General features: G+C 42.4%; 1 protein-coding gene across 1 annotated transcript; it reads left to right on the top strand.

Moving 5' to 3' along the window:
* The first annotated feature begins 4,796 nt into the window (after positions 1-4,796).
* On the top strand, positions 4,797-22,461 carry fam110d (family with sequence similarity 110 member D). Its single transcript, XM_018700113.2, has 2 exons — positions 4,797-4,955; positions 18,260-22,461. Exon 2 carries the CDS (start codon positions 18,990-18,992, stop codon positions 20,346-20,348), a length of 1,359 nt encoding a protein of 452 aa, XP_018555629.1. The 5' UTR covers positions 4,797-4,955; positions 18,260-18,989; the 3' UTR covers positions 20,349-22,461.
* Positions 22,462-26,260: the final 3,799 nt, after the last annotated feature.

Raw genomic sequence — 26,260 nt, 5'->3', positions numbered from 1 at the left:
TAAAAGCTTCACCTACATCTACTAGATCCCAAATAATGAGCTTTTGGTAAAATGAAGATTAAGAGGTTTGGTTTATGTTCAGTGCTAATTACCAAATGTTAGCATGCTAATGCTTTTAACTAAAACGTGAACCTGGCAGACATTATACTTGCTAAACATCAGCATGTTAGTACTGACATCAAGAGTGTATTAGCATGCCAATTTTAGCTCAAAGCACTAGTGTGCCTAACTGTGGTCTCACTGAGCTTGTAGCGTGTCTGTGAACTCTTAGTCTTGTTCTTCAGTATCTGTTCATGGTTATAAAAAGCATGATAAAGATTTTCATGGTGAAGTAACTCAAAGTACTTGGATAAGATTGGAGAAAGATTGTTGTCTTGGTTAAATACTGACAAAGTCAAAGCTCATTAAGTATTTACTCAAAACCATAATATTTCCCTAATCTTAACCAAGTGTTTTAGTGTCCTAAACATAACAACATGTGGGACAAAAGATGCAAGTTCCAGTCTACTGTATTAAATACTTTGTATACTCATCCCTCCACTGTGACTTTCTCCCTATGACACTGTGACATGTCTAACTTAATCCACATACCAATTATATTTTCTCCAATACAAATCTGGCACAGAATGTTTGTAGTATGTAAATATATTCTGTGGGAGAGACAGGTAGGAAAGCATTTGCAATAAAAAAAAAAAAAGCCAGAAACAATTGCTACAGTACATAGCCTAATTATACAGTATGATGCAAGTTTAGCTGCTGCATTTCCACAGACAAAACCCTGACAGGAAAAAGACCCAGAGAGAGATTTAGCGAGACAGGCCAAGTGCAATATCCTCACAAGAAAAACCTGGGCCAGTGAGACATAATGATGTGTAGCCAGAAAAAAAAGAAGAAAATAATTACTCTACAGCCCTCCCCATTCACAATCAAACCCAAGAAACTTTTTTTTTTACTCCAAGACAAATGGGCCCCATCAAGTTTGAGCGATACCACAACAGGTTAAGGTGCCCCAGGCTCCTCATTGTTGAACTTAACCTACAGAAGACAAAATGCTACTACATCAATGGTTACCTCAGACGATTACCTCTGTGGCTCCAAATAGCCACCACATGGCTCACAAGGCCGTCATCAGCCTCAGAGATGCCAGCAAATGGTCCAAGATGGGCCGGGGGCAGGAAGCTGGCCACAGTACGGCTTCCTCCCTTTGAAGTGTTATTAATCCTCAAGCTAGTGTGTGTGCTCTGGTAGTTCTGTCTTTGTGAGGACCAATTTAAAGTAACCTTGGGAGAGTGGGGATTTTAAAGTATAAAGTATATATTTTTTCATCTACTCAAGTGGTATCTAGCCATACAGGTACTAGTGTTGGTTTCATTTGCCTGAGTTTTGAAATATCACAAACATGCAAGTTCAAATGTGCATATGCATGTAGGTCAAGCCCTGTAGCTCACAGGACCTAAAATGTAAAATCAACACTTACAATTCTATGAAAAATGATTTATTTAGAGATTAAAGCATATGTAACTTCGGCCATGTATGTAGGTCATCTTTTATTTTGAAAGGCTTCTGGACATCGTGGAAAAACTGAAAGTACATGAAAACTCAGACAACCTTCCTCCTAATATTGGCCTGATTTTTCGTGGGTATCCAGTTTCCCCATGTTAGATAATATGTGTAAACAGGATCTGCAAAGCGAGGCCTGAAGAAACTAGTTCAGAGCTGGCTTATGGAAAGATGTGGAGGTATTTGAATGAGAAGATGTAAAAAGTATTTAAACTGGATGCAGCTCTGCTCATCACTCCCCTTAAAATGCTCCACAGTGGATATTGTGAGGTGTCTTGATAACTGGCTGCAGCTGGTTAATAACTTAATAAGTTATAAACTGCTTTCATGATGACGAGCCATGTCATCAGAAGACTTCTGGGAAAGGTTGATGTACACAGCAAAAACTGCCATCCTATCAAGTTTTTCTTCACTTATAACATTGCAGTTATAAGTATAAATAACTCATGGAGAGGGGGTGGAGGAGGTCTCTCACCTCAACTTGATGCCAAACAACAACACCCAGTCTGATCCCTTAGAGTTGAAACATTTTAGATCCTTTTGGACCCTGGACGTAACCCTGTTGTCTCCGTCGCCCTCTCACTACGTGATCTTTCACAGCTTTTACAGGATTATCGCCCCAAGTTAACAGGGTCTTAAACAGCTGACTGGCACCAGGAACTACGCTAGGAATTAGCCACCTGCTACATCAGTGATCCACAACCACATAGCAGCAGAATGAGAACTCTCCAAGCAGGAAATGTCCTCCTGGGGGCAAAGATGGCGTCAAACAAGGTTGAGGTCGCTCGCCACCTCGCACACAGCACTCAGCAGGAAGTGTGGCTTCCTTGAGTCGTGGTGTGAGGGCAGAGGTTGGGGAATGGGATCAGCAGATCGTGTTACTCCCCCCCAGATGTGGTAGATGACAACCACGGCTCCACTCCGGAGGTGCCCCAAATGTAGCATGACTGCCTGTTCTAACTTAGTTCTGGAGAAACAGGAACTTCTATTCTGAGAAATGTCATTCCTCCACGAGATAATACAGGAGTGTGTACTGATCTCTTCTTTTAAACCTGTATTCTTTCAAGGCTTTTCTGAGCATGCTTGCTATTTTTAAGCTTCACATTTACACACTTTCTTACCTTGAGATGTCAGTTTGGCACGTTTCCTCTGACCTTCTGAGCTGCTTCTCTGGAGGTTTTATGGTCAGTTAAGAGTGAACTGTTCCCCAAGGGCACCACGGCAGAGGAAGGACATGAAAGTGTGTGTGTTTGTATGATGTATGCACTATGTACGGATCATGTGATCCTTAGCATGGCTGTGTTATGGAGCATGTTTATGTTCTCTGTAAAATATTTCCAGTGGCTCTCTGTGTACTCTGTGCTTCCTCACTGGGCTGTCTGCTCCATCAAGAGTGATGTGCTTGGGAATGAGAAACAGGTGTGCGTGAAACGTATGGATCACTCCTTTATCCCCCCCCCTCTCGACCTTTCTAAGCCAGTCGTATTTAACTGCTTTTTATGATGAAAGAAGGTTAAGGGAGGAGGGTGAGCGGAGAAAACACAGGAGAGGACAATCACAGAGAAAGAGAAACTGAATTTTTTTGTTTATTCTGTGCTTAAAAATCCACTTCTCTGCCAGTCAAGTATTCAATGTGGTGACAGTGAAAGGGAGCAATAAAAAATGAATGAAAAATAAAAGCATCACAAAAATCACAGTGAAAACAGCTGACAAGAGCCCTGAGAAGAATCTCTCAGCTCCATGGATCGTAAGACTTAAAGAAACTTTTCTGGTGTTATTTTAACCAAACCATCACATGTGACTGTAACAACATCAGAAGGTATAACATCTAAAGCTGCTCAGATCATGTGTGATATGTGGTAACTGTATGGCTATTAGAGCTAAAAGTCCACTGAGATAAAGTGTGAAGTGGACTGTTGAGCTCTATTAATCAACAACAGGAGGACAACACTGATTAAACATAGTCAATCAATCAATCAATTAAACACTTCACTGACATTAGTTGACACGGAGATCAGCCAATCATCATGAATAAAACTATTTTCAAACTGCTCAGCAGGCTTAGCAGCTAATTCATTTAGTGATCAATTTGAAAATAAAAGAAAATTAATAATGTAAGTGAAGTAATCTAGATGGATTGCAATGACATTTGGTGCCCACATGATGAATCCTTTGACTCTAGTCATCTCCTGACCTTTCATCTAGTAGCAGGAAGATGACAAAGATTTCAGTTATTCAGTGAAATATTTCAGCATCGATACTGATATATTGGCTCTACAGATATTCATGGAACTAAGACAATGAATCCTACAGACTTTGGTGATCCTCTGACTTTTCCTCTCGTGCCACCTTGCAGATGACGTGAGGTTTTGAGTGACATGTCTCAGCTACTAAGATAAGATAAGATAGACTTTGTTTATCCCACATAAAAAAACAGTTGTATTATTCAAGTCAAGTCAAATGGGCTTTGACTTATGAACAAATACCTTACACCAGCTGCACTTTGTGCTTGGTGCCAGTGTTGGCATGCTAACACACTAAACCAATTCGGTGAACATGGTGGACATGATACCTGCTAAATATTAGCATACAACTATTGTCACCCGAAGCATGTCAGCATTCTGATGTTAGCATTTAGCTCAAATGGCTAGCTGTAAGTGTGACTGCAGGCTATACACATTCTTGTTTGACACCACCTACAAAGAGACTTTTTTAAGTCAATAAGTTGTCAGTAAACATGTTTTGCTCCAGGTGTCCAGCTCCATTTTTTCCTCTGAAAATTGGCACTGATTAATCAAAGTATAGGTCACTAGCTCATACAAATTGACTTGAATGTAGTCAAATTTATTTTTAATAATGTAAAAACCCATAAATTGTCCTTGTTAATGCCACATTTGTGATCTACCCAGCATTAATAACAATCAATTTAAAAACTTTAAAAAGTCTGCTCTGTTATAACGTGATCCCAGTTACTACTTAAACTTTACAGTCAAACATGTTCAAGACACTAAAAGCTAACTATGTGTCACTTATTTGAATTAACTTCTGTAGGCTACTACTGTATATGAAGCTAAATGACTTGATACGATATTACATTTGTCATTTAGTCTTTCCCCTAATCCACAACCCCCCTACAGCTCCACTCGGCTCCCTGCAGGCTACACAGGAGTCAGTTTACACAGCCTCATACCTGCCCACACCCCCCTCTCCGCTGAAGGGAGGTCGGGACTCCCTCTTTACTGCTGCTGCCATGCAGCGGTCCGTCAGTGTGCCAGCAGTCCGCGCAGAGCGCAGAGCGCAGCGCCACGCTGAATCAGACCGTCTGTCACTGAGAGGATCTCCACACCTTTACTGGATTTGAAAGACAACAGGAGTGGATAAACTGAGCGGATAAGGTGAGCACGCAGAGGGCTGTCATTTATAATTGTTTAGTTAATAAGAGCTGTGTGAGTCGAGACTGATTTGTGACATTTATTTGTGAAGTTTTTCGGGCACCGATCTGGGATCTGGGTGGATTCGGGTATGAAGCGATTCATCCGATCAGATTTTAAGTTATTTTTCACTTTTCCTTCATTTTGCCAACATAATGTGGCAGCACAATTTTCCGGCTTTACATGAGTGAAAGGTTGGCATGGATTGATCACGTATAAACTGGACCTTACGTGAACTGTGCAGCTGAAATGATTGTTGTACTGCTTGACAAATAAACCATATAACGCTGTGGTGTGTGTGGCACTCTGGTGATTTTGCCACACTTAATGGTGGGTTGCTCGGATTAAAATCACTTTATTACTATAAATCAAATACGAGTTTATTTCTAAAGTGAAAAGTCTCCTCCCTGTGTAATAGTACGCGCTTGTTATTTCAAAATTTACCACAGGATTACATCAGGTTGTCTTCTTTGAGATCTTTATGGTGTGTTTATGGCTGATGCCCTATAAGGCAAACTCTCCTTGGCAGTATGTCTGTGATGGATGTCATGCTGTATGAAATCCATATACAAGAGACCAGGCTTTGGGTTTTTCTTTCTTTCTTTCTCTTTTTTTAAAGAGCTGACAAGTGCAGCAGTTCATCATCTGCCATGTAAACCTATATTTGGATTCACACGTTTAACTCAGCCATGAAGTCCAGTCTGTAAAAGCTGCATGGTATGGAGAGAGAGAGATGACTGACCACTGTGCTCTGATTAAAGCAGCTACAGTTGACCCGGGGATTGCAGGTTTATCCCATCTTAACTCTAAATATTTACATCTGGATGAAATCAGGGGAACGGCACAAATGAGGCTCTGGCTTCCAAACATCTAATCAGGGTAGAAATGTTTTGTAACCTTGAATCAAATTAAGCATTTTCCTACCGATCAGTTTATATATGATCAGTGCATGTCTGGTTTGTAGTCAGTGTAGTCATACTAATGAAAACAAATAAATACTCATTATAAGGATGAAGACGGTGTTACCTGAGAACTTACGAAAGAACAAAAGTGAGGTGGGGAGGGTCATTATGCAATCCACCCACTCTAGAACTGAAAAGACTGCGATGGCTGTCCAAGGAGGCAATCACATGCCCTCAGGGTCAACCCCACCTTGACCCACCCCCCTCCCCTAACTCTCCACTGATATATTTAAGGCTCACGCAGCCTGGGTTAGTTTGATCAGTGTGGGGTCAGGAGCATAAACAGCTCAGCAGCCAGACTAAACAGACCACACATGTCCTCTAAACACATTCACCCTCAGATTCATAGGTGAGCAGCATTTTTTTTTCTCCTGTGTGCAGCAGCAGCAGTGGGAAGTTTAATTCACGCCATTTGATGCAGACCGTGAACTGGCAGTGGTGCTGCTTTACTCTTACTTTCCACAGGGAGAGGTGATCTTTCAGTTCCCCAGTTCAATGATGAAAGGAGGATTAACTAATTCCAGCAAAAAATTAAGTTGCCGCTCTAGAGCTTTTGTATGAAACCGTTTTCCTTGGCAGATGAGTTTTCTGGGCACTTTGGGGACTTAGATGTTGATTTAAAAGATAAACCACTGTTATAAAAAGTAATTGTTTTCCACATAGTTTTGGGTGTAATCACCCTCAAGGCTCATATTAAAATGAATGGAGGTTATGCATGACGTATCATGAATTGTAAGATTTAAGCCCATCTCCTCCCTACCATTCCCTCAACTCTTTGTTTTTCTTTAAAGTCGAATCCTTCAGATCTGACCTGGCTTGCATCCTTGCCTAAAAGCTACATTGAGTCATAGGGCATAAACACCCACACTAACATCAATCCTTTATATCACGCACGTTCAAACACTGACACAAACGTGTCTCTGGTTGAATACCTGCCTGTAAAATTACAGTGTGAAGTGGTTGTTAACAGTCCCCCTTTTGCTCGCCCAATTCATGTGGCAGTGTGCTAATTTTTCCAGCTGTAATACGGCTGCATTTGTGTTTGATGCTGATCCCAGCAGAGCAGACAAGAATACTTCCTCCCATTAACAGAGCAGAGGGCCCAGGGGGCGCAGAGCTGCTCGCTGCAGTCTCCTTCTGGGGTGTTGACAGGAGGCCTGACATCATTAACATGACTAAATGAAATGTAATTTAGGTCTTTGCCTTCCTGCGTGGTTTACAGCACCAGCAGTGATATTGATGATGACGGCGTTGGTGGTGGTGCAACACTTTAGGACGCCAAAGGCAGCTCGTGGACGGTGCCTACAGACTCATGTTGACTTTACGATCTCTGAGAGATTGGTTTTAAACTCAATCATAAGTATTCATGCACTCACCACACTGTGGCCACCTGAACAGAAGCCAAGAGAATTTCATTGACCTGTGCTGGATCGTGCACAGGTCAAAGAGATGAATATCTTATGGGATATAACAGCACACCATAATTTTTCTTAGTCTTTTATTTTCCAATTTTCTCCCTTTTCTGTTTCTTCTTGACACAGTTTTTTTGGCTCCAAAATACGTATAATCTGATTGGCTCGAGCCACATCAGTGCTGGCTGCGGAGAACGAGCGGAAGCCGCAGGACATTTCATGGTTTTAGTTCACAATGGGCCACTCATGTGTTTCTTATCACTTAAAGTTCAGCCGCACCACAGTCACATTCAAGGCATGGTTTTGCTTTCTTGCAGAGTGCGGTCTTGAAAGCATCACTTTTTAAGAGGGATGTCAAACATTTGTTCTGTTTAATCCAGGTTTTGTTGTATGGCTGCATGTACAGAGCCCCTCGAGTTATGGCGGGAAGCTCGAGTTTCTAATTAGAGGGGAAAATGTACCCTGCTAATGACATCATCTTCCCCCTGGCACTGTGTTATAGAAGTGTGTGTGTTGTTGCTGAACAGCAGCTGGTTTTAGACATTTGACGCTCACGACTTCAAACACTCGCAGGCAAACCAACAGGGTTATAATTTAGCTTTATTGCTCCTCGTCGCCTTGTTTGGGGTCATTGTGCCCATGGTCTCTGAGAACTTCCTCCACTGACTGTTTTCAGGAAGAGCTGCTTGAAAAAGAGGAAGAACTTGTCAAAAAGGCACAGATTCTCAGTTCCATCCAGCACCAAAACAACGTTCTCAGACAGGCACCCTACTATAAAGTAATATCCACTCTTACAAAGGACCGCTGGATGAAACGAGAACTAAACCCTAACATCTATATACCAAACTAGTATTTCTTCTGTTTTGTAAACACCAGAGTGTGGAATAACTGAAGTTATAATTTGATGAGCAAAAACATTTTTCAAAATGAATGAGCCTATGTAGGTTTCAGGAGTGAAACCTTTCCTTGCTGGCTTACAATGCTGCACTCTCAAGAAAACAAAATGTGCACAAAATGTTTGTTATTTATCTTTGGAACCACAACTGATATGATCATCATCATAATTAGTCTTGTCATTCTCTGAAATCTGAGTCACTTTCTGCTCTTACATCACTCCCATCTCCAAGGGCTCATAACTCAATCCATAATTTATTGTGGGCAATGGAATCACGAAACATGATCTGACAGATCTCCATCTCCTGACAGTCCCCTGTGTTTGGGTGACAGCTGTGAGAGCAGCCCTTCTCCCCGCTGCTCTCACATCCCCGTAATTGTTCACAGTCCGACCGGGCGCCTCTGTAGCTTTGCCACATCCCATCACACTCAACCGTGCCGCGCTGTGTCCGCTCGACCGTGAGCGAAGACGACACAGGCCTGGACATTCCCCTTCGACACAGAAGGAGGAGACCGGGGGGATGTGGCTCTGCAGACTCTTCTGGGCTTCCTCCAGATGTTTTCTGATTCTGACAGGAGCAAGAGAGGGGAGGACGGGGAGGAGGAGAAAGGGGGGCACAAACTGAGGGGTCTCTCTCCGCAGCACTCAGGGGGCTGTTTGCGGGGGAAACAGGTCGGTCGATCGGTAATGAGAGAAGACAGCTGGCAGGTTCAGCGGAGGTTAACAGCTAAGCTTAGATGGCAGCGAGGAAACAGAAGAGCTCAGTCGAGGGTCTTTATGGAAGAGGTTTTTGGGTGGTTCTTTTAATGTAGTTTGAAGATTTTGGGAGAAGTTAGACTCATTTGATAATTTCTTGGTATTTTTAAAGTACTGTATTCTATTTTTGTACTTTCTTATGTTGCTGGTTTGAAATGGACAAGACTCAATTGGTTAAAAGGCAATGCCACATTTTCCATGGACAAGTTAGTAGAATTTATGGATCAGGGAGTGATTAGCAGATTAGGTGAGTTTGTGACTGTTAAACTTCCAATAAGTGAGGATTCTTTCTCCCATATCTGAACCTTTGGCATTATTTGGTCATGAATATTTATTACGATAGAGAAATACTTCAGATCTAAAACCAAGCTTTCAGGGCCCTTTGATACTTGAAACAGCTAAAAATAGTCCACTTTAAAATGAAGACGTTATGCCTAAATAGGTTTGGAGGATGTATCCAGTAAACAAGTTGCTGCAATATTTGTTAACCATGCCGTTATATAAAGTGTAAGCTGAGCATTTTATCTCATCAGGAATTGGACTCTGTGAACTTGGTCAGACTCAAAGCATCGTCCAGCTTTGCAGATGGCAAATCAATGTTGACACATTTAAAGTGATGAAGTGAGTAGAAGTAACACAGTAGGGGGGGGGATGCAGTTTGGCATTACAGTCACAGACGACCCAGTGTTTGGGGACACAGCACAGCTGGAGCTGCTTTAAGCCCTAACCAACCCCAAACAGCCCTGTCACACGTCTTCACAAGTTAGTGCTAACCTCTTACTGCTAACATCAGCAACATGTGTTTAGAATAATATAGTAATACTGTCTCTGTGAGAGGAGGGTGGAGTTACACAGATGTTACACTAATTTCGTTTCTTTTTAGTCTTGCTGGGAGGTTCTGTGACTTCCATCTCTGCTCACATGTGATGTCCAGCTTTTCATTCATCATTCTTTCTTTATCCATCATTGTAGTGTGGCTTTTTTTTTTATTACTTTTTTTAGGATGTTGCCATCTGCTAAAATGCAGGTATACAGGTGTGTAATTTAACACTGCTGACCATGTTTTGACGTTTCAGTTACTCTTTGCAAGTCTTTTGTCACTTTGTTGTAGCAGACATATGCCTGGCAGAGTGAAAAATGTGCCGACTTGGTGAAATAAAACATCTGGCAGCTCGCCAGACAGAGCTGTCTCTCAGAGCATTCACACCAGCTGAGAGCTTAATGAGGGTTCACAGTGTGAGAACAGGCCTTCATAATTTAAGACTCTGGGAGACTGAGGGATGTGCCCAGATTTTATACCTCTGTACCATACAGTATAAACAGCCTCAGGACAGGACAGGGGGTGGGGTGGTGGGATATGTGTTACCCTGAGTTGCATAGTGCATTCCCAGTCCATAGCAGTGCTGCAGACACACAGTGGGTCACCGCGGTTTGTGCTGCTGGTCACATAAGCCAGGCTGACATGTTGAGGGAGCAGCAGCAGTGGTCATAATTTACAAAGCTATGCTGTCCAGAGCTGGGATGTCTGCTTGATGTAGCCCAGATCTTGATGCTTGGTGAACAAACTTAACACTCTTTCTGTTGTATACACCCTCTTTCACTCTACAGTCTCCTCCCACACACACATCCAAATGACACACTGCACACTAGGACTGTATGACTCAACCAAATAAACTCTTCATTCTCTTTTTTTTCCTTTTACCAAGTTTCTATTGTATTGTCTACCTCCAAGCCCAAAGAACAACACCTAAAACATCTGAATTTCAACCATTTCTTTGGATACTGGCGAGCAGCTCATATTGGAATGGATAGGTCACATTTTCTATCGTTTCATAGAACCATGCTGGGCAAAAGTGTGCAGATGTAGAGATATTCAAAAATGGAGCTTTTAAGTTAAAGACAAAAGCATTTTGGTCAATGTTATTGGGATGCTACACTACTAATGTCTCATCACTAAGATGAGTAAGAAATGCTTATTACCCAATAAAAAGAGGCAAATAAATGGACTAATACAGTAAGAATCTCCCCCCAGTGTCTCATTGGATCCTTGGCTGCAGGGTCTGTGTGCTCAGCTTTGATAATACATTTTCTTTACAGTTCTTAGATGAGGATCCAGGTATACGTCATCCTCTTATAAGTGCATGAGTTCATCCATCAGTAGTTCACTCATCGAGAGGGAGGTATGGCAGGCGGGCTTAACATTCCTGGTCTTGGAGGCTGCTTCAGGTGTGTCTCTGTTACAGTGTGGATTATCAAGTTTCCTGGCGCAGTGCACCTGGTGGAGAGATCATCTCATTTGGAAACTAAACCTGAAAAACTGAATTCACATTAGAATCTTCATTGTCGTTATCTAAAAACTGAAGTTGCCAGGCAGTTTTTGGCCATTTGAGTCCATAGACAAAGGTTGAGTGCAGGCCTTTTTGCTTTGAAAAAGTAAATAGTGACTAATAAAACTTTATAGGTCAGAGCTGTTATCGGCTGTAACAACACTCTTCCTGGGTCCTTAGCTGAGAAGAAAAGGAACTTGCCCAGCCTGTTGATAAAAGCCAGAAGACGTGAATATGTTATCTCAGCCAACTTTATCGGTGTTAGCGCTGCTTGGGTGTTACAGTGTTGATAAAGAGCTGACATACAGTACAATGGTTGCTAGAGGTGGACTAAATCACATTGTGAAGCAGGATAATTGCTCAGTTTAGTGGATTACAGTCAGATAACAAGTGTTTATGCCATCAGTTAAGTTGATAAAAATATTAATTCTTTAATGGGCAGAATCCAGTAATAGGCCAATAAGCTTATTAGCTGATTATTAGCCAGCATATTAGCCAACTGGCCTGACTCAACCAGTGTTTTTGGTTATTGTGAGTAGAGCATGCCTGCTGTAGACGTCATTCATTTACCTCTTGACCTTCATCGTTAGCTAATATTGACATGTACTCATGCATTCACCCAGCAGGTCTCTGAGCTCTCTCCAGCACACATCACTGTCATCTCAAAGTCTGCCTAGACCTGGCCTCTTTGGTTTGTGGCTCCTTTCCTCAGCTGTCCCTGCGATGACTTGCTTTGAATGACAAAAGAGCGCCAGCAGAGTTAAGAGCCCATCTCGTCCATTTTACGGTTTGGGAGGAGGTCTGCTCAGGTTGTGTGTGTGTGTGTGTGGGGTGGGGGGTCCCTTAAGTCGTCCCAGGTGGCCGACTGCTGCTCCACATGAATGTGGAGAAAGCCCCTTAGGTAGCCTCTAACCGTAGATCAAGCAGCTAATGGAGCTGAAGGCCTCACAATGGTGATAGGATTTACAATTCGCTACCAGGCTTTGTCTTGAAAAGGGACAGTAGCCTATGTGTCCTGTGGCTCCAGCTCTTACATTTTACTGTCATCATGTTGTTATTTGTCCTTTTCCCTCCCTGACTAATGAGCCAGAGCAACCAGGTCAAGATTTATCTGCAGACGTGGAGGAGGACCATTGTTGTGGACCCATTAATAATGCAAAGAAAGCCCCGTTCCTTTTTGTTCAGGGGGACAGAAGACGACACCTCCTTTTCTTTGCCCAGCCTCCTAACAGACTTCTTGAGCTCTGTGTCTTGTGTTGGAGTGGTGAATTGAGGCTCATTAGCAGCAGATGCTTTACGTTCACACTGTAGAGAATGGATGCGTACAGATGCTTCGTCACGGCATCTTTGAATGAGCTTTGGTTAACGTTTGAACATCCAGACATTTCAGTCCATTAGTGATGATTGTTAGTCTGTGTCATCCTTAATAGTCGTGCCAGATGTTGGTGTATAGAAAGCGAGAAATGCAGGGTGACAGAGACAGAGAGGAATGACTTTAAAGGTGGCCAGTTGGTTCCTTGTCGGCAGCAGATGCCTCTCATCTGTCCAAAGATTAATTTGACAGGTAAGCGTGCTGAATACATTCCCAAGAGCTTCGAATGTGGTCCGTGTGAATTTATTAACCTCTTATCTTATGTTTACCTCCCTGAATACATCATTCAGAGTGGAGCTTCCTTTAACCCTCTGATCCAAGGCCAGCTGGTTTTCCTTTGCATACGCCCAAAGAGCCTAGATGAAGTTATTCTTCTGTGGGCTCTCCTGAAGCAAACAAACACTTCCTGGATTTTTTTTTTTTTTTTTTGTGTGTGTGTGTTTGCGTGTGTGTGTTTTTCTCAGATATGTGAACTTGATGTTATAATCAATAACAAAACTCCAATGTGACCTGCTTGTTCTCATGGGGTCAAATGCAACTAGACCAAACAATGCTGCAAATTAAAAGAGAAATTGAAGTAGACTGTCCCTTCCCATGACAGGTCTGTGTCAGGGCCGTCTGAGCATCTTGATGTAGCATGACACAAAACATCTGGTTCCTCTTTAGCTGTATGGGGGCGTCTTGTTAAGCCTCCCCCTGCAGGCTGGGCCATCCGCTTCACAGAGAGGACACAAGGGAGGGAGGAGAGGAGTAGATTGAGGGCAGAGAGACAGACAGAGGAGTTTTTTTAATTAAAGAACAGAGAAATGGAAGGTACATGAGAGGGGTCACACACTTAAAATAGTGACCTGGTAATCCAAGAGTTGGTTGTTGTATATCCAAGAGATCATTTTAGAATTAGATGTCTGACGCTTTTGCAGCCTTCACTAGTTCCTTTGAAGGTTCATCCATGTAGACTACATCTGTTAACGTTAACTCATTGCTCATGTTTTACATCTGGGCACAACAGCCAGAGACTGACCATGAGCATTTGTTATAACAAGGCTCATGACAAGCTGTGCAGTGCTTATTCAGTTAAAAAAAAAGCATCATTATGCTTCAAAAGAATTTGAATTTCAAAAGATTGAACGCCATCTGAAACTCACTTCACCCCTACACCTGTCCAGTGCTGGAAACATGAAATGTGACATATCAAGACAGCTTCTGATCCTTCTCAGCAACGCCAAGTTTTTCCCCTCCACCTTAAAGTTTGGCCATTCAGTGGAAGATTGAACATTTTTGCCTTTAGATGTCGCGAGCCAGTTTGTTAGGAGCATACTAAACTCTTAACACTGTTACTTGTGTGTATCTGCTGATCTCACAGCTACAGAGGAAAAACTGAGGAAAACAAATGATGACATAGTGCCCGGATCATGTATACTTTAACTAGCTAATTGGTATAAACAAACAACAACAAAAACATGAAAATAATAAACATGGACAGAGGATCTTTTTTTAAAAAAAACATCAGTCAGATGCTGGAACACTGGGTCCCAACGTCTGACCCTCTATAGCCAAGCAGTGCCTAATCACAGACCCTTATCGCAAGTTGAATAAGTCTTAAGAGTTAAAAATGTCAAGAATTTCTCAAGAAAAAGCAGAATTTTCAGCATTTTTTCTTCTTTTGTCCTATTTTGTTAATCATGCTGTGGCCCTTCACAGTTGTCTCAGATCACCTTGGGGGATGCTGGGTCCCCAGGTCTGTCTAAGACATACTTGTGTATGTAGGTTACAAACAGTGTCAGTGTAAAATAATGATAAATAATGCACCTTGTTTGGAAAAGTAACACAGATGTGTGTTGTCCCAAGCTCGACAAAAGCCTTTGAAGATTGCACTCAGATACAGGGAGTAACAGTAAATGGAGCAAGATAGAGAGAGAGATACAGAGAGATAGTGAGAGGGTAGAGGCACAGGGTGTACACAGGAAGAGAGTGATAGAGTGTGGAGGGAAATGAGAGGGTAAAAAAGGCCCTGTGGCATATACAGGAGATGCAGAGAGATGAAGAGTGGGAAGGGGAGTGCAGGGGACACAAGGTTAGGTAGCATTAGGAAAGAGAAGGTGGGTGTGTATGTGTTCACTGTAGAGATGAGAAAGAAGGGAAGGGTATAGAGGTTAATGATGACCTACGGTGAGAGAGGATGAAGGCCGTGAAAAACTAGAAAGACGCTCAATTCTTTACACAAGCCTCCTGATCACAGGAGAAGGTGCTGGGTACTAATTTGGCTCATTATGGTCAATGGACCTAATGGTGGCTATTGTTCTCACGTATATCTCAGTTGAGGCACTGGTTCACGCTGTGTATGTGTGTGTATTTTCAGACGTAACCTTTCTGAGATAGCACTCGGAGCAAGAGATAATCTCTGAAAGTGGCTGGTTTCCTTCAAGCTCTTAATGTCAGATTCAATGAAAGCGCAGTAGCATTAAGAGCAGAACGAAGAAAATACATTAGAAGTAGGGCAAATACATATAGTTCCCATATTGTTATGGATTTCAAGGTTCTGACTGTTGGGTGAGTTGGGATTAATGGTTTCTATATCCATTCATATCCCCGTATTCTTCGTATGATTTTGCATACTTTACCCCCATCCCCCTCAACGGAAAGCCGACATCAGGATTAATGACTTTGTTTAGGCACCCATGGCGATAATCTCCTTTAACGCTTCAATAGCGTTAGCCTGCCACTTTCCCATTTTGAACTGAGATGGGGAACAGATTGCTCCAGAAGAAAGGTGTCTAATAAATACCCTATAACCCCAGCCTATATTCCGTAACCCCCTATTCCAACTTCCTCCTCATTTTCTACCCATTTTTCTTGTTTTATACCCACTCTGAGCCCCCCCAACACACACACACACACACCTGTTGTGAGAAATTTTCCGTGGGACTCTACCTCAAACAATGGTCGACTTTCCCGAGCCCTGACAGCCCGACATCTGGAAAAACTAACTAGCTGACTGTTGCTCCCGTTCCCAAGTGGATTTATAGTCTTATGCCATTTGACAGGCCTGCTCTGTGAGGGGTGTGGTGGCTGATTGAAGTAGAGAGTAACGTGAAATGTTTGGTCAACTTCTAAAGTATCAAGAGTAGTTTAGTATTTAGTAGTGGTAGAAATCGAGTAGATACACTATAGTCACACTGACTGAACCCAGTACAAATGGAAGGTGTTTTAGGAATTGATTAGTGTTCAATCACATGTAATCATGTCTCTATTATAAGTCCTCTTAAATGTTTTAAATTCTGTTAATTTGCTGATCTACAGACCTACAAACCATTGTGCCTCCTGCCGTAACTCGTCACTTAGTCCAAAACAAGAGGAAGAAATCTGACAGTCTTTCATGTTTCAAGATCATGTTTAAACTCATCTGTAGAGAAACTGTACTGGGACCAAGTGAACTTATCTCACCCAAGTGTCTGAATATTTCTAGTTTTAAGAAAACAAGTCCTATTTTAGAAGTGGGAATATGGGACAAAATGATTTGTTAAGAAACTTTGTTCCTTTGAGAGTGCTGCAGTTTCTTTTTTGTTTAATTCACATTCTGTGAGTGTCAGTGGGCTAATATGCATACAATAATGTTTTCTTTGGTTTACATTTGGCTCATGGCCTTTGTTGCATGTCATTCAACATAATGGAAGATCTGTACATAGAGGTGTAAGTATTTGCTTGTGTCCTCCAGTGGTATCTTACGGTTCATCCTAACTGATGAGACATGGATCCTTTTTCCTGTCAAAAGAGGTTGTTCATTGTTTTACTTTATGTGAAGGAAAAGCTAAAATAGCATTTGATAACACTTGAAGCAGACCTGAGAGAACAATAAGTACAACAGTATAACACCCTCCCGCTGTCTAGCACAGAATAAGGAGCATTTATCTCTCCAGATGGACTCTTAATATATTTTGAAGGGAGGTGAATGAAAAACAGGCACCACCTGTGCCTCTGGGTATTTATAACAGCTTCAGGTTTTAAATATGTGTTCTTTGTCTGCACAGTCTGCACATGGGAGACACTCACTGCTTTTTTCAGCACATGAAAAAGGTGCAGAATAATAGAAAGGCTTGACCATCTGTAGCATAGGGCTCTCTTTCATTTACAGAAAAGCCTCTTATTGCCTCATGCTGACGCACACACACAAATATACCCATGACCACATGCACATACACACATACATCTGCACATACATAGACACATGATAACTGCGCTGGGATGTTTTCAAGCTATAAATACTTCTCGGGTGAAGCCTAACCCGTTATAGGCACGTGCAGCCTTCTCCCCCTCCTGAATCTTCATCTAGTGTGAAAACTTAAAAGATATGAAATGTCTCTCTTCACAGAGCACAGCATTAATGGGAAATGTCAGTTTCACAGTTTCACATGCCTTACAGTTGGTTTAAAGTGTCATTTAACTTTTGTAGTGGCTTGTTAATTTGAAAAACAAGCCATTTAACTGTGACTATGAAGGAGTTACTACCTTAGGAGTGTATTGGTTTACTTAGGCAGCATTTAAGGCTGTTAAAATTACAGCCTCAGTCTAGTTCTCAGCAGAAACATTTGTTTAAAACTTTAAAGAGGTCAGCTATGCTGATCAGTCAGAAAATTGTAATTTTTCTGACAGATTTCTGCCCTTTAAGATAGCTTTTTGTCAGGTCAATGCAATAGTTGTGACAGACGGAAGAATTGGTGTCAAGATGGTTTGCTTGTAGCAATGTAACTTTTCAGAAAATATAATGATGAATTTTAAATATTGCGTGTTTCTGTTATGCATACAATATAATAATGCAGGCTCTCTCTGCTTGCCATGTTTTCGCAATAATCAGTTGTACAGGTTGTCGTATTTGCTGCCATGTCTTTTACAGAAAACCTGATACAACTGAACTGGCCAAATCAATGATGTCTGTGCAGAAACAAAATATAATTCATTGCAACTTCCCATGCAGAAAATGGATGGAGTCAGACATGTCATCATCCTGTCTGGACAACAAACGTTGTTGTATCCATTTTAAATTCACCACTTACAGGATGCTATCATCGTGGCTAAACAACATTTATCTCACATTAAAATAAACAGAAGTTACGGTACAGGGACAGAAACAAAAAAGACATTCCTGCAAAGGAAATGTGATTTCTATGTTCACATTTATGCAACAGCTCTGAATACTGTGTTCAGTGCTAATGGAGAATCACATTTTGTCTAAAATATTACCGGTTGAGCAGCATAGCCTGTATTTGTACCAGTTTACTCACCGATTGTGAGTGTCAGGTACATGTCTAGAAGGAGCATGCATACTGTGTTTAATATATATGTACAGTAGAGAGTCATTAAATGAGTTCATATGTCATCTCTGCATTGCTGCCTACTCCAGACATGCAATTCCCTCCAGCTTTAAATAAGCACAATCTAAGCTGAGCTTTAGGGACCACTGTTCTTCCTGCCATCTGGCCGCTGCTGCTCGCCCCGGAGAGTAGCACTTCCAACTAAAACCACTCTTTCTCTCTCCGTCTCTTTCAGGGGTTTCACAGGTGAGGTGAGGAGGACAAGGACAAGGATCTGCCTCTCCTCCTATCTGTCCATCAACAAACCAAGTGCCTCGGTGCCGGCCACCCTCAGGTCACCTCAAGCACGACGGGCGCCAAACAATAAAAGTCTTGACCCGTTGTCCCTCAGACAGCCTGCACAAAGCAAATATTTGAGGCCATTATATCTCATTTCTCCATGCAGCCGTCACTAAAAAGATCAACAGTTAAGAGTGTTGTTGGGAGATAAAAAAGAGAGAAGAAAAAAGTGGGGGAGGAAAAAGTAACCCTTTCAAAGTGCACCCTGCATGCTATTTCTGCTGCGCTGTGGGCAGGGAGCGTCTCATTTGGGAGTGCTTTTGGCTGACAAAAAAAGCACTTCCCTGTGCCCTGCCTTCCTATCCAAATGCCTGTGTAAATACTGGATAGAGATATCAATTTTTCTGGGCTCTAACACTGCCCTACAAAGAGACTGTATGCTATCTATAGAAACCATTACAACAAACTCGGACTCTGTGATCTCCTGAATTGCTACTTATCTGTTACCCCTCAAGGAAGATTCAAGAGCTGTGAGAACCGGAATGAGAGCTGACACAATTTTCTACTCTTAAAAACATTTTCAAACAGCTCAAACCCTCCAGCTTTGAAAACTTTGAAACTATAAAGCCAACAAGAGTCATTGAGGGGCTGCAGTTTTGATGTCTTTCTCAGCTTGGTGAGTCAAAATGAAGCCCCTAACACCAATTGGATCCCCCTCGCCTCTGAGGCTCCTCAACAAGGGTCCAGACTACCTACGCAGGCAGATAGATGGCGGTGGCCATGGTCGTTCAATCAGCGCAGTGGAGAGGCTGGAGGCAGACAAAGCCAAATATGTTAAGAGCCAGCAGGTGATCAACACCAAGCAGGAGCCTGTGCTGGTACCCTGTGCCACCCCACCACCACAGCCCCGGCGAGCTATTTCCATCCCCAGCAGCCTGACACCTCATCTTCCCCCACGTCGCTCATCCAACACCCCTTTCTCTACAGTCTCTGGCTCCTTCACTTCACGAGATGAAAATGAAAATGATGACTCTAGGAAGGAGAACAGACAGACTTCTGATGATATTGAGGCGCATAACAGGAGCAACGTGAACAATGTGATGCCTCCGAGCCCCAGGACACCTGGAATTAACACCTTAGTAGCGCCACACAGTGCTCCTGTGCTCCGAAGAAGCACGGGCAAGCGCATGCTGAGGCCAGACTCCCTTGTCATCTACCGGCAAAAGAAAGAGTGCAAAAGCCCCACCGGTGCAGCAGTCGGAGAGAACAATAACACGGAAGTGAAGGGTTACAGTTTTGTCCGCCGCCTCTTTCAGGGCTCCATGAGGGAGAAGAGCGGCGGAGGTGAAGGCAGAATTCAGAAGATGGTGATCAGTGAAGAAAAAGCACCATCACGGGATGGAGACTCCCGCATGTCTTGGACCAACGACAAAGACACTATGGACGGTGGACCAGGGAGCAGGAGGTCTAGTAAAACTGACCAAGAACGCAGCCCGGGGTCTATCCCTAGTCCTGGGTTTAGCTGCACGCTTGAACGGACTAAGGATGGATTTACAAATGGTACCAGCGATGGTGTTAACAATGGTATCACCAATGGAAACCACTCAAGTAACCACGATGAGAATGATCCGTGGAAGCGAGCGTCACCAACACCAGTGCCCAGGAGGCAGTTTGGTGAGCTGCATCGCTCCAAGTCAGATCTGCGTCTGCGCTGCTCTGTAGCATTATCAGAGCAGGAGCATTTCTTTGACTTCTGTGGGCTGGATATGGACATGATAGAGTGTCTGGGTCGGGAGAATTTCCTCTCGGGGGCCAGCTCCATAGACACACTCTCGCTGGCCCTCCGCAGCGTGGGCGGGGACGGCTGTGGCGGCTCAGAGCCCAGTGAGTTCTCCCGACACTCAGGTGACGGCCTGTTTCAGGAGGAGCTGGCTGAGCAGCTTCCCACTGGTGTGTCAATCATTGAGAGAAATGCTCGGGTCATCAAGTGGCTATACGGGTGTAAGAACGCTGCTCGAGAGGGACCCAAAGAGTCTACTGTTTAATATAAGGACAAGGAACATGAATGTGCCATGGAGTTTGCTGGTTTCTTTTCTGATCATCTTTCTGAAATCACCTTGTGTAGTATTTGGTTCTGCAGACCTTTGTGCAGAAATTTACAGCTGAAATGCACCACAAACCAAAAGTCAAATCGCTGAACTGTCACTGTATCTCACTTGAACTTCAAAAACAACATTCAGAATAGGCTGTGATTAGTTAGCCGCGTTGCTGCAATGCAACGCAGAAGGAAAAAATAGGACTGGGTTCTATTTTTGAGCCACAAGCAGCAATGCAAGTCAAAGCAGCTATGCTTTGCCAGGCAAAGCTACCAGCAAAATGTGATTTTTTCTTTCATTTCGAATGAGATGAGAGTCAGTAATGGTTGACTTAGGGTTTGTTTCAGCTGCTAATGGCTGCATTTAGGACTAGCATTCCATGGCACAGTTACCTTCAGTCCCTTGTTCTTCCCGACTCCAAAGAGACTGTCTCTTCAAATAAGAGGACAATGACTGCTACTAGTTATCTTGTGACAGATTGATATATTGTATTTATAGATCCTATGGAAGTATTGTGTGGGTGAAGATTGACCTTACTGGCGAATGGAACCATTTTTCCCTGCAAAATGTTTTTGTATCTGTCTGTGTGTGTGTGTGTGAGAGAGTGTGTGGAGAGGACATTGCTGTCTCCTCCATTTGTAGCTTCTCCTCAGTTATTGACAAAACTCGATTCAGAACTGATCTGAAATCAGCCCCTGTGACTCCTGACAAGGCACATAAGTGTATGTCTGTCGTGATACAGTGGACACAGTTTAGTGTCCTTGACATCAACACTCTCCCTTAATGACTAATTTAAAATGGAAAACCACTAAGCTATGTTTTTTTCTAAACTGGAAAACTGTTGTGTGAGTGTGAAGTGAACCATGAGTACCTCATTCGGATCTGTCCCAGTTTAGTTTGTGTGTTGCTCTTTTTTTTTTTTTTAACTACTTAAACGCAGGCGTTGGAACAAACATGCGAGGCACCCCTGTGGGGTTGTTAATGCACTGAACTGGACAGAGAGAGAGGAAATGAAAGATAGAGATATAGCTTTGAGTCTTTAGAGAGATTCATCTCATATAACGTTAAACACTGAGCTGGATTCAAAGGAGCACCTGCATCGTGGAAGACAAGGAGCCATGCCTGGCCAGTAAATTTCATCATTTTCATCTCATTTTCCAACCCGCAAAGAGGGTCGGTTCTCACATAGTATACACTGTCCAATAATCACTTGTGACACAGTCATTGATTACCACAGCTAATGCTTTGTGCCTGTTCTGTGCTCACAGCTGTGTAAGCTAAAGAGCTGCAACAATGATAAACAGGGAAAGACAGCCTGTTAATGGTCAATCCTATGAGAGCAAAACTGGAGTTTGCCAAGAAAATATTATACACACACTAATAATTAAATCTCACAGAAGTTTCAGAAATGAAGAAGAGCTTAAAATAGTATAACAAACAAATACATTCACCTCCAAAAGTTAAATAGCCAAAGATGTCAGACCCTTACTGCCAAATGTCACTTTTACATCTGGCAGTTTACAGATGTTTAACCTCCCCAGCTGGCTCAATCACAACAGCCTGTTTCCCATCAGAACAAGCAGGGGAGGCTGAAGCCGCCCTCCTTTCTATGATAACCACAGATCCTACCTCACTTCATCCATCCTTCAGTGATTGTCACTTTATCTCCATGAAAGGTCATTTCCATTGCTTGGCCTGGAGGATGCCACTGAAATATGAACTGTGAGGGGGGGCGGGGTCCGCCAAGGTATGCAGAGGTTAGACTGAAAGTATTACTGAACCCAAGGGTTGATAAATTAACACAATTATTTGCAGCCTTGATATGTTTTTTTCTGTATTTATCATGAGCATGGCACACTCCTGAAAACTCCTTCAAACTGGACGTTTTATTTTTTATCTCCCCTGTTAAAAACGATTTGGTTGCATGTTTACACAGTGGCTCCGTAACATCTGAATCTCTTCATTTCATATATATGAGAGATTTTGATTTTATTCCAAAGAGGTTTGTGTATGATGTACACAGCAAATAAACACAAATAAAGAAATATTTGTGTGAAGGTCATTTCTTTACTGTCTTTGTCGTGTTTTTGGTAGATTCTGGAGATAATACAGCACAGCATCTAAGCTCAGTTTGCACCTATTACGGCACTGAACAGAGAAATAAAGTTGTTTTATTCATAATAATGCATTCAGTATTCAATTGAAATCCATTTATATTTAATACATGTTGTATGTATTGCATTATGTAAGAAAAACTGGAGAAAAGAGCCAGTAAAAAGGCGTGAAGAAGAGGCTGGCTGTGATATGTTGTCTAATCTTCTTAGAGGTTAATGGTCGACTGAGTCAGTGTTGTGATGGCGTCTCGTCCTTGACTTTTTGCTGCCTGCCTCCCCTGCATCACATCTCATTTTTCACATTATCTCAAGTGGCTGCTCGCTAATCCTTTTAGCATTCCCTGCATAGTATGCTCTTGAGTGAGTTGCAACAGGTTGTGTTTGTAGACAAGGAGGCCTCTGTGCGGCCTGATGCTATGTCTACGCCATCTAGGAGCAGACCCTCCACCCAGTCTGCAGACTCCTCTTGGCACTCTTTGTCTCTTTTCTCCCTTTTAGCCCTGAGTCAGCTTTTGTTTCCACATGCACCAGCTCACAATGGATTCAGACCTTTAGGGGAAAAGTCCAAACAATTTTTTCACACTGACAACTGTCTCCCTAGTCGGAGCATAAATCTTAAATTGAAAATATCATCAGGTGACACTTTTTTGGGAATGGTTCCACTGACAGAAAATAGGTGCCTGACTCTGTGAGCTCGAAGATGTTTTTTTTTTTTTTTTTTTTGGGAAATATGCTAATTCATTTCTTGCCAAAAGTTGGATGCGAAGATTGATACTGCTCAGGTATCTGCACCTAAAGTATAAAGCTAGAGCCACAAGTCTGGCTAACTTGGCTCTGTCCACCTTTCGAGCACCACACTAATCAACATGTTATATTTTGTTTGTTTAATCCCTACAAACACACCCTTTTCCAGTTTATCTCTCCAGATGTCAAACTCTTCCTTTAAGATATTACAATCAGCTTTATTTAATCAGAGGGCTTGCAGATCTGTGAGGTACAAAATGTATCCAGATCTCTGTAAAAATTATCATGCGTGTTGTCCGGCTATAAGTTGTTCCATTATTCACTGTCCATGGAGCAGCTCCAGGATTGGTTTGAAGATGACTGATTCAGCTGTTAAGAGGAAAGAAAATTCACAGAGGAAAAAAATATGAGATTTCTATTTTCCCTTTAAAAAGGCTCAAAAATGGTTTGAGGACATTTAAGGATACAGACGTCTGACACATTCCCTGGGCTCTGTTATGCAGGCACTGAACAGGATTTCAGCAGCTGGTTGTTGCTTCAAATTGCCTTAAAGTCTGTAAGTTTCAAATAGTAACACATACAGTGTATAATAACTGCATGCACAAATACTCACACATCCGATTTCTTTCTTTCTTTCTCCCATACTTCACTTCCCTTTCTCTCTCTGTCTTTCCAAAAGCAGAACAAAACAATAGCCCTCTTGTGTGCCTGTGTCTATGTCAGTTACTATGACCGGAGGGCCTGCTGTGACATCCTGTTTTGGGTTCATAGGACAAGGTTTAAACATATGGTCATGTTTTGGGTTTGGCGTGTCTTCCTTCAGTCTGCCTGGAAATAAACGGACAACAGCTGGTAAGAGGACAATCCAGATCTTATTATTATAGGGCCGACAGTTTAGTTTGAGGTCGGTCTGGTGCTGAGCAAGCAAAGTTTTCAGAGGAAAAGTCAAGCTGGTGTACCTGTTTAAGGCTTTAGTGCGCTTGCAGAAAACGCCTGGTAGTTAGAAAAGTGGATGATAAACTGGCAGGGATCCACCACTCCAGGCTTTGATGCTGCTGATGTGGTTTTTCACTCATAAAAAAAGAAAAAAAAACACCACAGGGGGCCTGAAGACCTCCTGTTTTACACTTTTGCCCACCAGCAAATCCTGTATTCTGACCCAGATATGGCTTCACAAACCAGTTTGGAGCTTTCACTGAATAATGCATCTCTTGAAACTTCACTAAACAAAACTATTCTTAGTCATTTAATAAGGCACAAATGTGAGAAATAACACTGTTTGTTATTTACACAAGCAGTTGTGGGTTTACTTTGTTCATTTTGTGAGGGCCTGGCTTAAAGGCATCTGCTGCCACAAAAACATAACAGACCTGCTTCTAGGGCAACAAATGAAAATCTCACTCCCTTTTAAACTCACTGTGGTCTTGAACACTTGTGGCGACTGTCACAACAAAACTGTTTCAGTCTTAAATGGCACAGGCAGAACATGAACTTCGTTTAGGATAAAAACCTCCGCTCCAGCTTTCTGATAGTAGCCATTCTCAGATACTATCATTTAGTCTTCCTGTGGCCGCAGACTGTGTTGCATTTGTAGCTGGGATTTTTTTTTCTTCTCTTTGCTCTGAGAAGCAATAATGTGTGTCAGGGTTAGCATGGGTTGTGAAGTGTGTCAAATCTGGCCTAGTTCTTCTGCGCCAGCAGCTTCAGCAGACTGTGGATGTCTACGCTTGACAGAAGCTTGGTTCATGACTCAGGGACAGGGAGGCTGAACGTACACACACACACACACACACATATATAACACACTGGTCTCTGATCTGCCAGGACAAGAATAAATCATTGAAGCCAATTAGCAGCTGTTACCAAGACTTGCTTTCATCAAAAATATGCTAGACACATCAAAAAGCTACAAGCACAGGGGACATTGGAGCAGCAGCAGTGTCAGGACTGAACTAGGACGAGAACCCAAACGCACAACTCAGACTCAAAGTACAAAATAAACAGTCTTTATTTGACAAAGTAACAACAGAAAATCACTCGCAAGGAGGCAAAAACAACGAAACAAACAAGGCAAGACAAGGGATCAAAAACTTGGCGTGACTCGGACTTGAGGTGCTGGCTGGCTTGGCTCTGAATGAACAGGACAAAGGGAGACACAGGCTCTAAATAGACACAAGGTAAGAGGAAACAGGTGGAGACAATTAGGGCGGGGTAAGCAATCAGACAGGTGGGAAACACATGAGGGGAAGAGGCAAGTGACCTGAAACGAGAGGAGAGTAAGATTTCAAAATAAAACAGGAAGACACAAGACAACATGAAGACGGGACAACACGACAGTGACTTAACACAATATCTTGGACATGACAAGCAGTGGTGGTCTGAAACTGGAAATACTGGTGCAGGGCAAGAGCTGTTCCAGTTCCACCATACATACTAATCTTGGCAGGGTTTTGGAGTATGTGTGATTCTTTCCCAGTAGATAAGTGTCAAAAATAAACCTGTAAATACACTGTTGACATGTTGATATATTGAACACTCAGTTATTCATTTACACACCAGGCAAATATGGAGCAACATTAGCATTCATATTTGATGATATAAGTAAAATATAGGTAATATTTACTCTTAATTTGGGTCTGGTTTGGTCTCCACAATCTCCTGAAGGAAATGTCTTGCTCTGTGGCAGCTAAATGCTCCACTGTGTCTGTCTAGCTGTCTCCACCAGCTAGTTGCTAACTTTGCCCGTCTGTCATGTGGTGTTCTTCAGTTTAGAGAATTGTTTTGCTGAAAACAGTGGCCTGCTGCGGTTAAAAATGGTGGTGATGAGAGCTGTGAGAGTGAAACCTGAACATTAGTGTTCCAGGCCATAAAACCAAAACAATACACTGAAAGACCCTACAAAGCTTCACAAAGCTGTGAGACACTGCAGAGTCAAGTTGCTTGTCATTATGAGCTTCCCCTTTCACACACAAGCAGTCATGATGCACTATTATTTCAATTTTA

Source organism: Lates calcarifer, linkage group LG15 (genome assembly GCF_001640805.2).
Source record: "Lates calcarifer isolate ASB-BC8 linkage group LG15, TLL_Latcal_v3, whole genome shotgun sequence".
NCBI classification, from domain to species: Eukaryota; Metazoa; Chordata; class Actinopteri; family Centropomidae; genus Lates; species Lates calcarifer.
The sequence above is the reverse complement of the archived record's forward strand: the minus strand, read 5'-3'. Positions and strand labels throughout refer to the sequence as shown.

Bases quoted from the DNA above. Each gene is read 5' to 3' on its own strand.
- fam110d (XM_018700113.2), top strand. From the start codon at position 18,990: ATGAAGCCCCTAACACCAATTGGATCCCCCTCGCCTCTGAGGCTCCTC.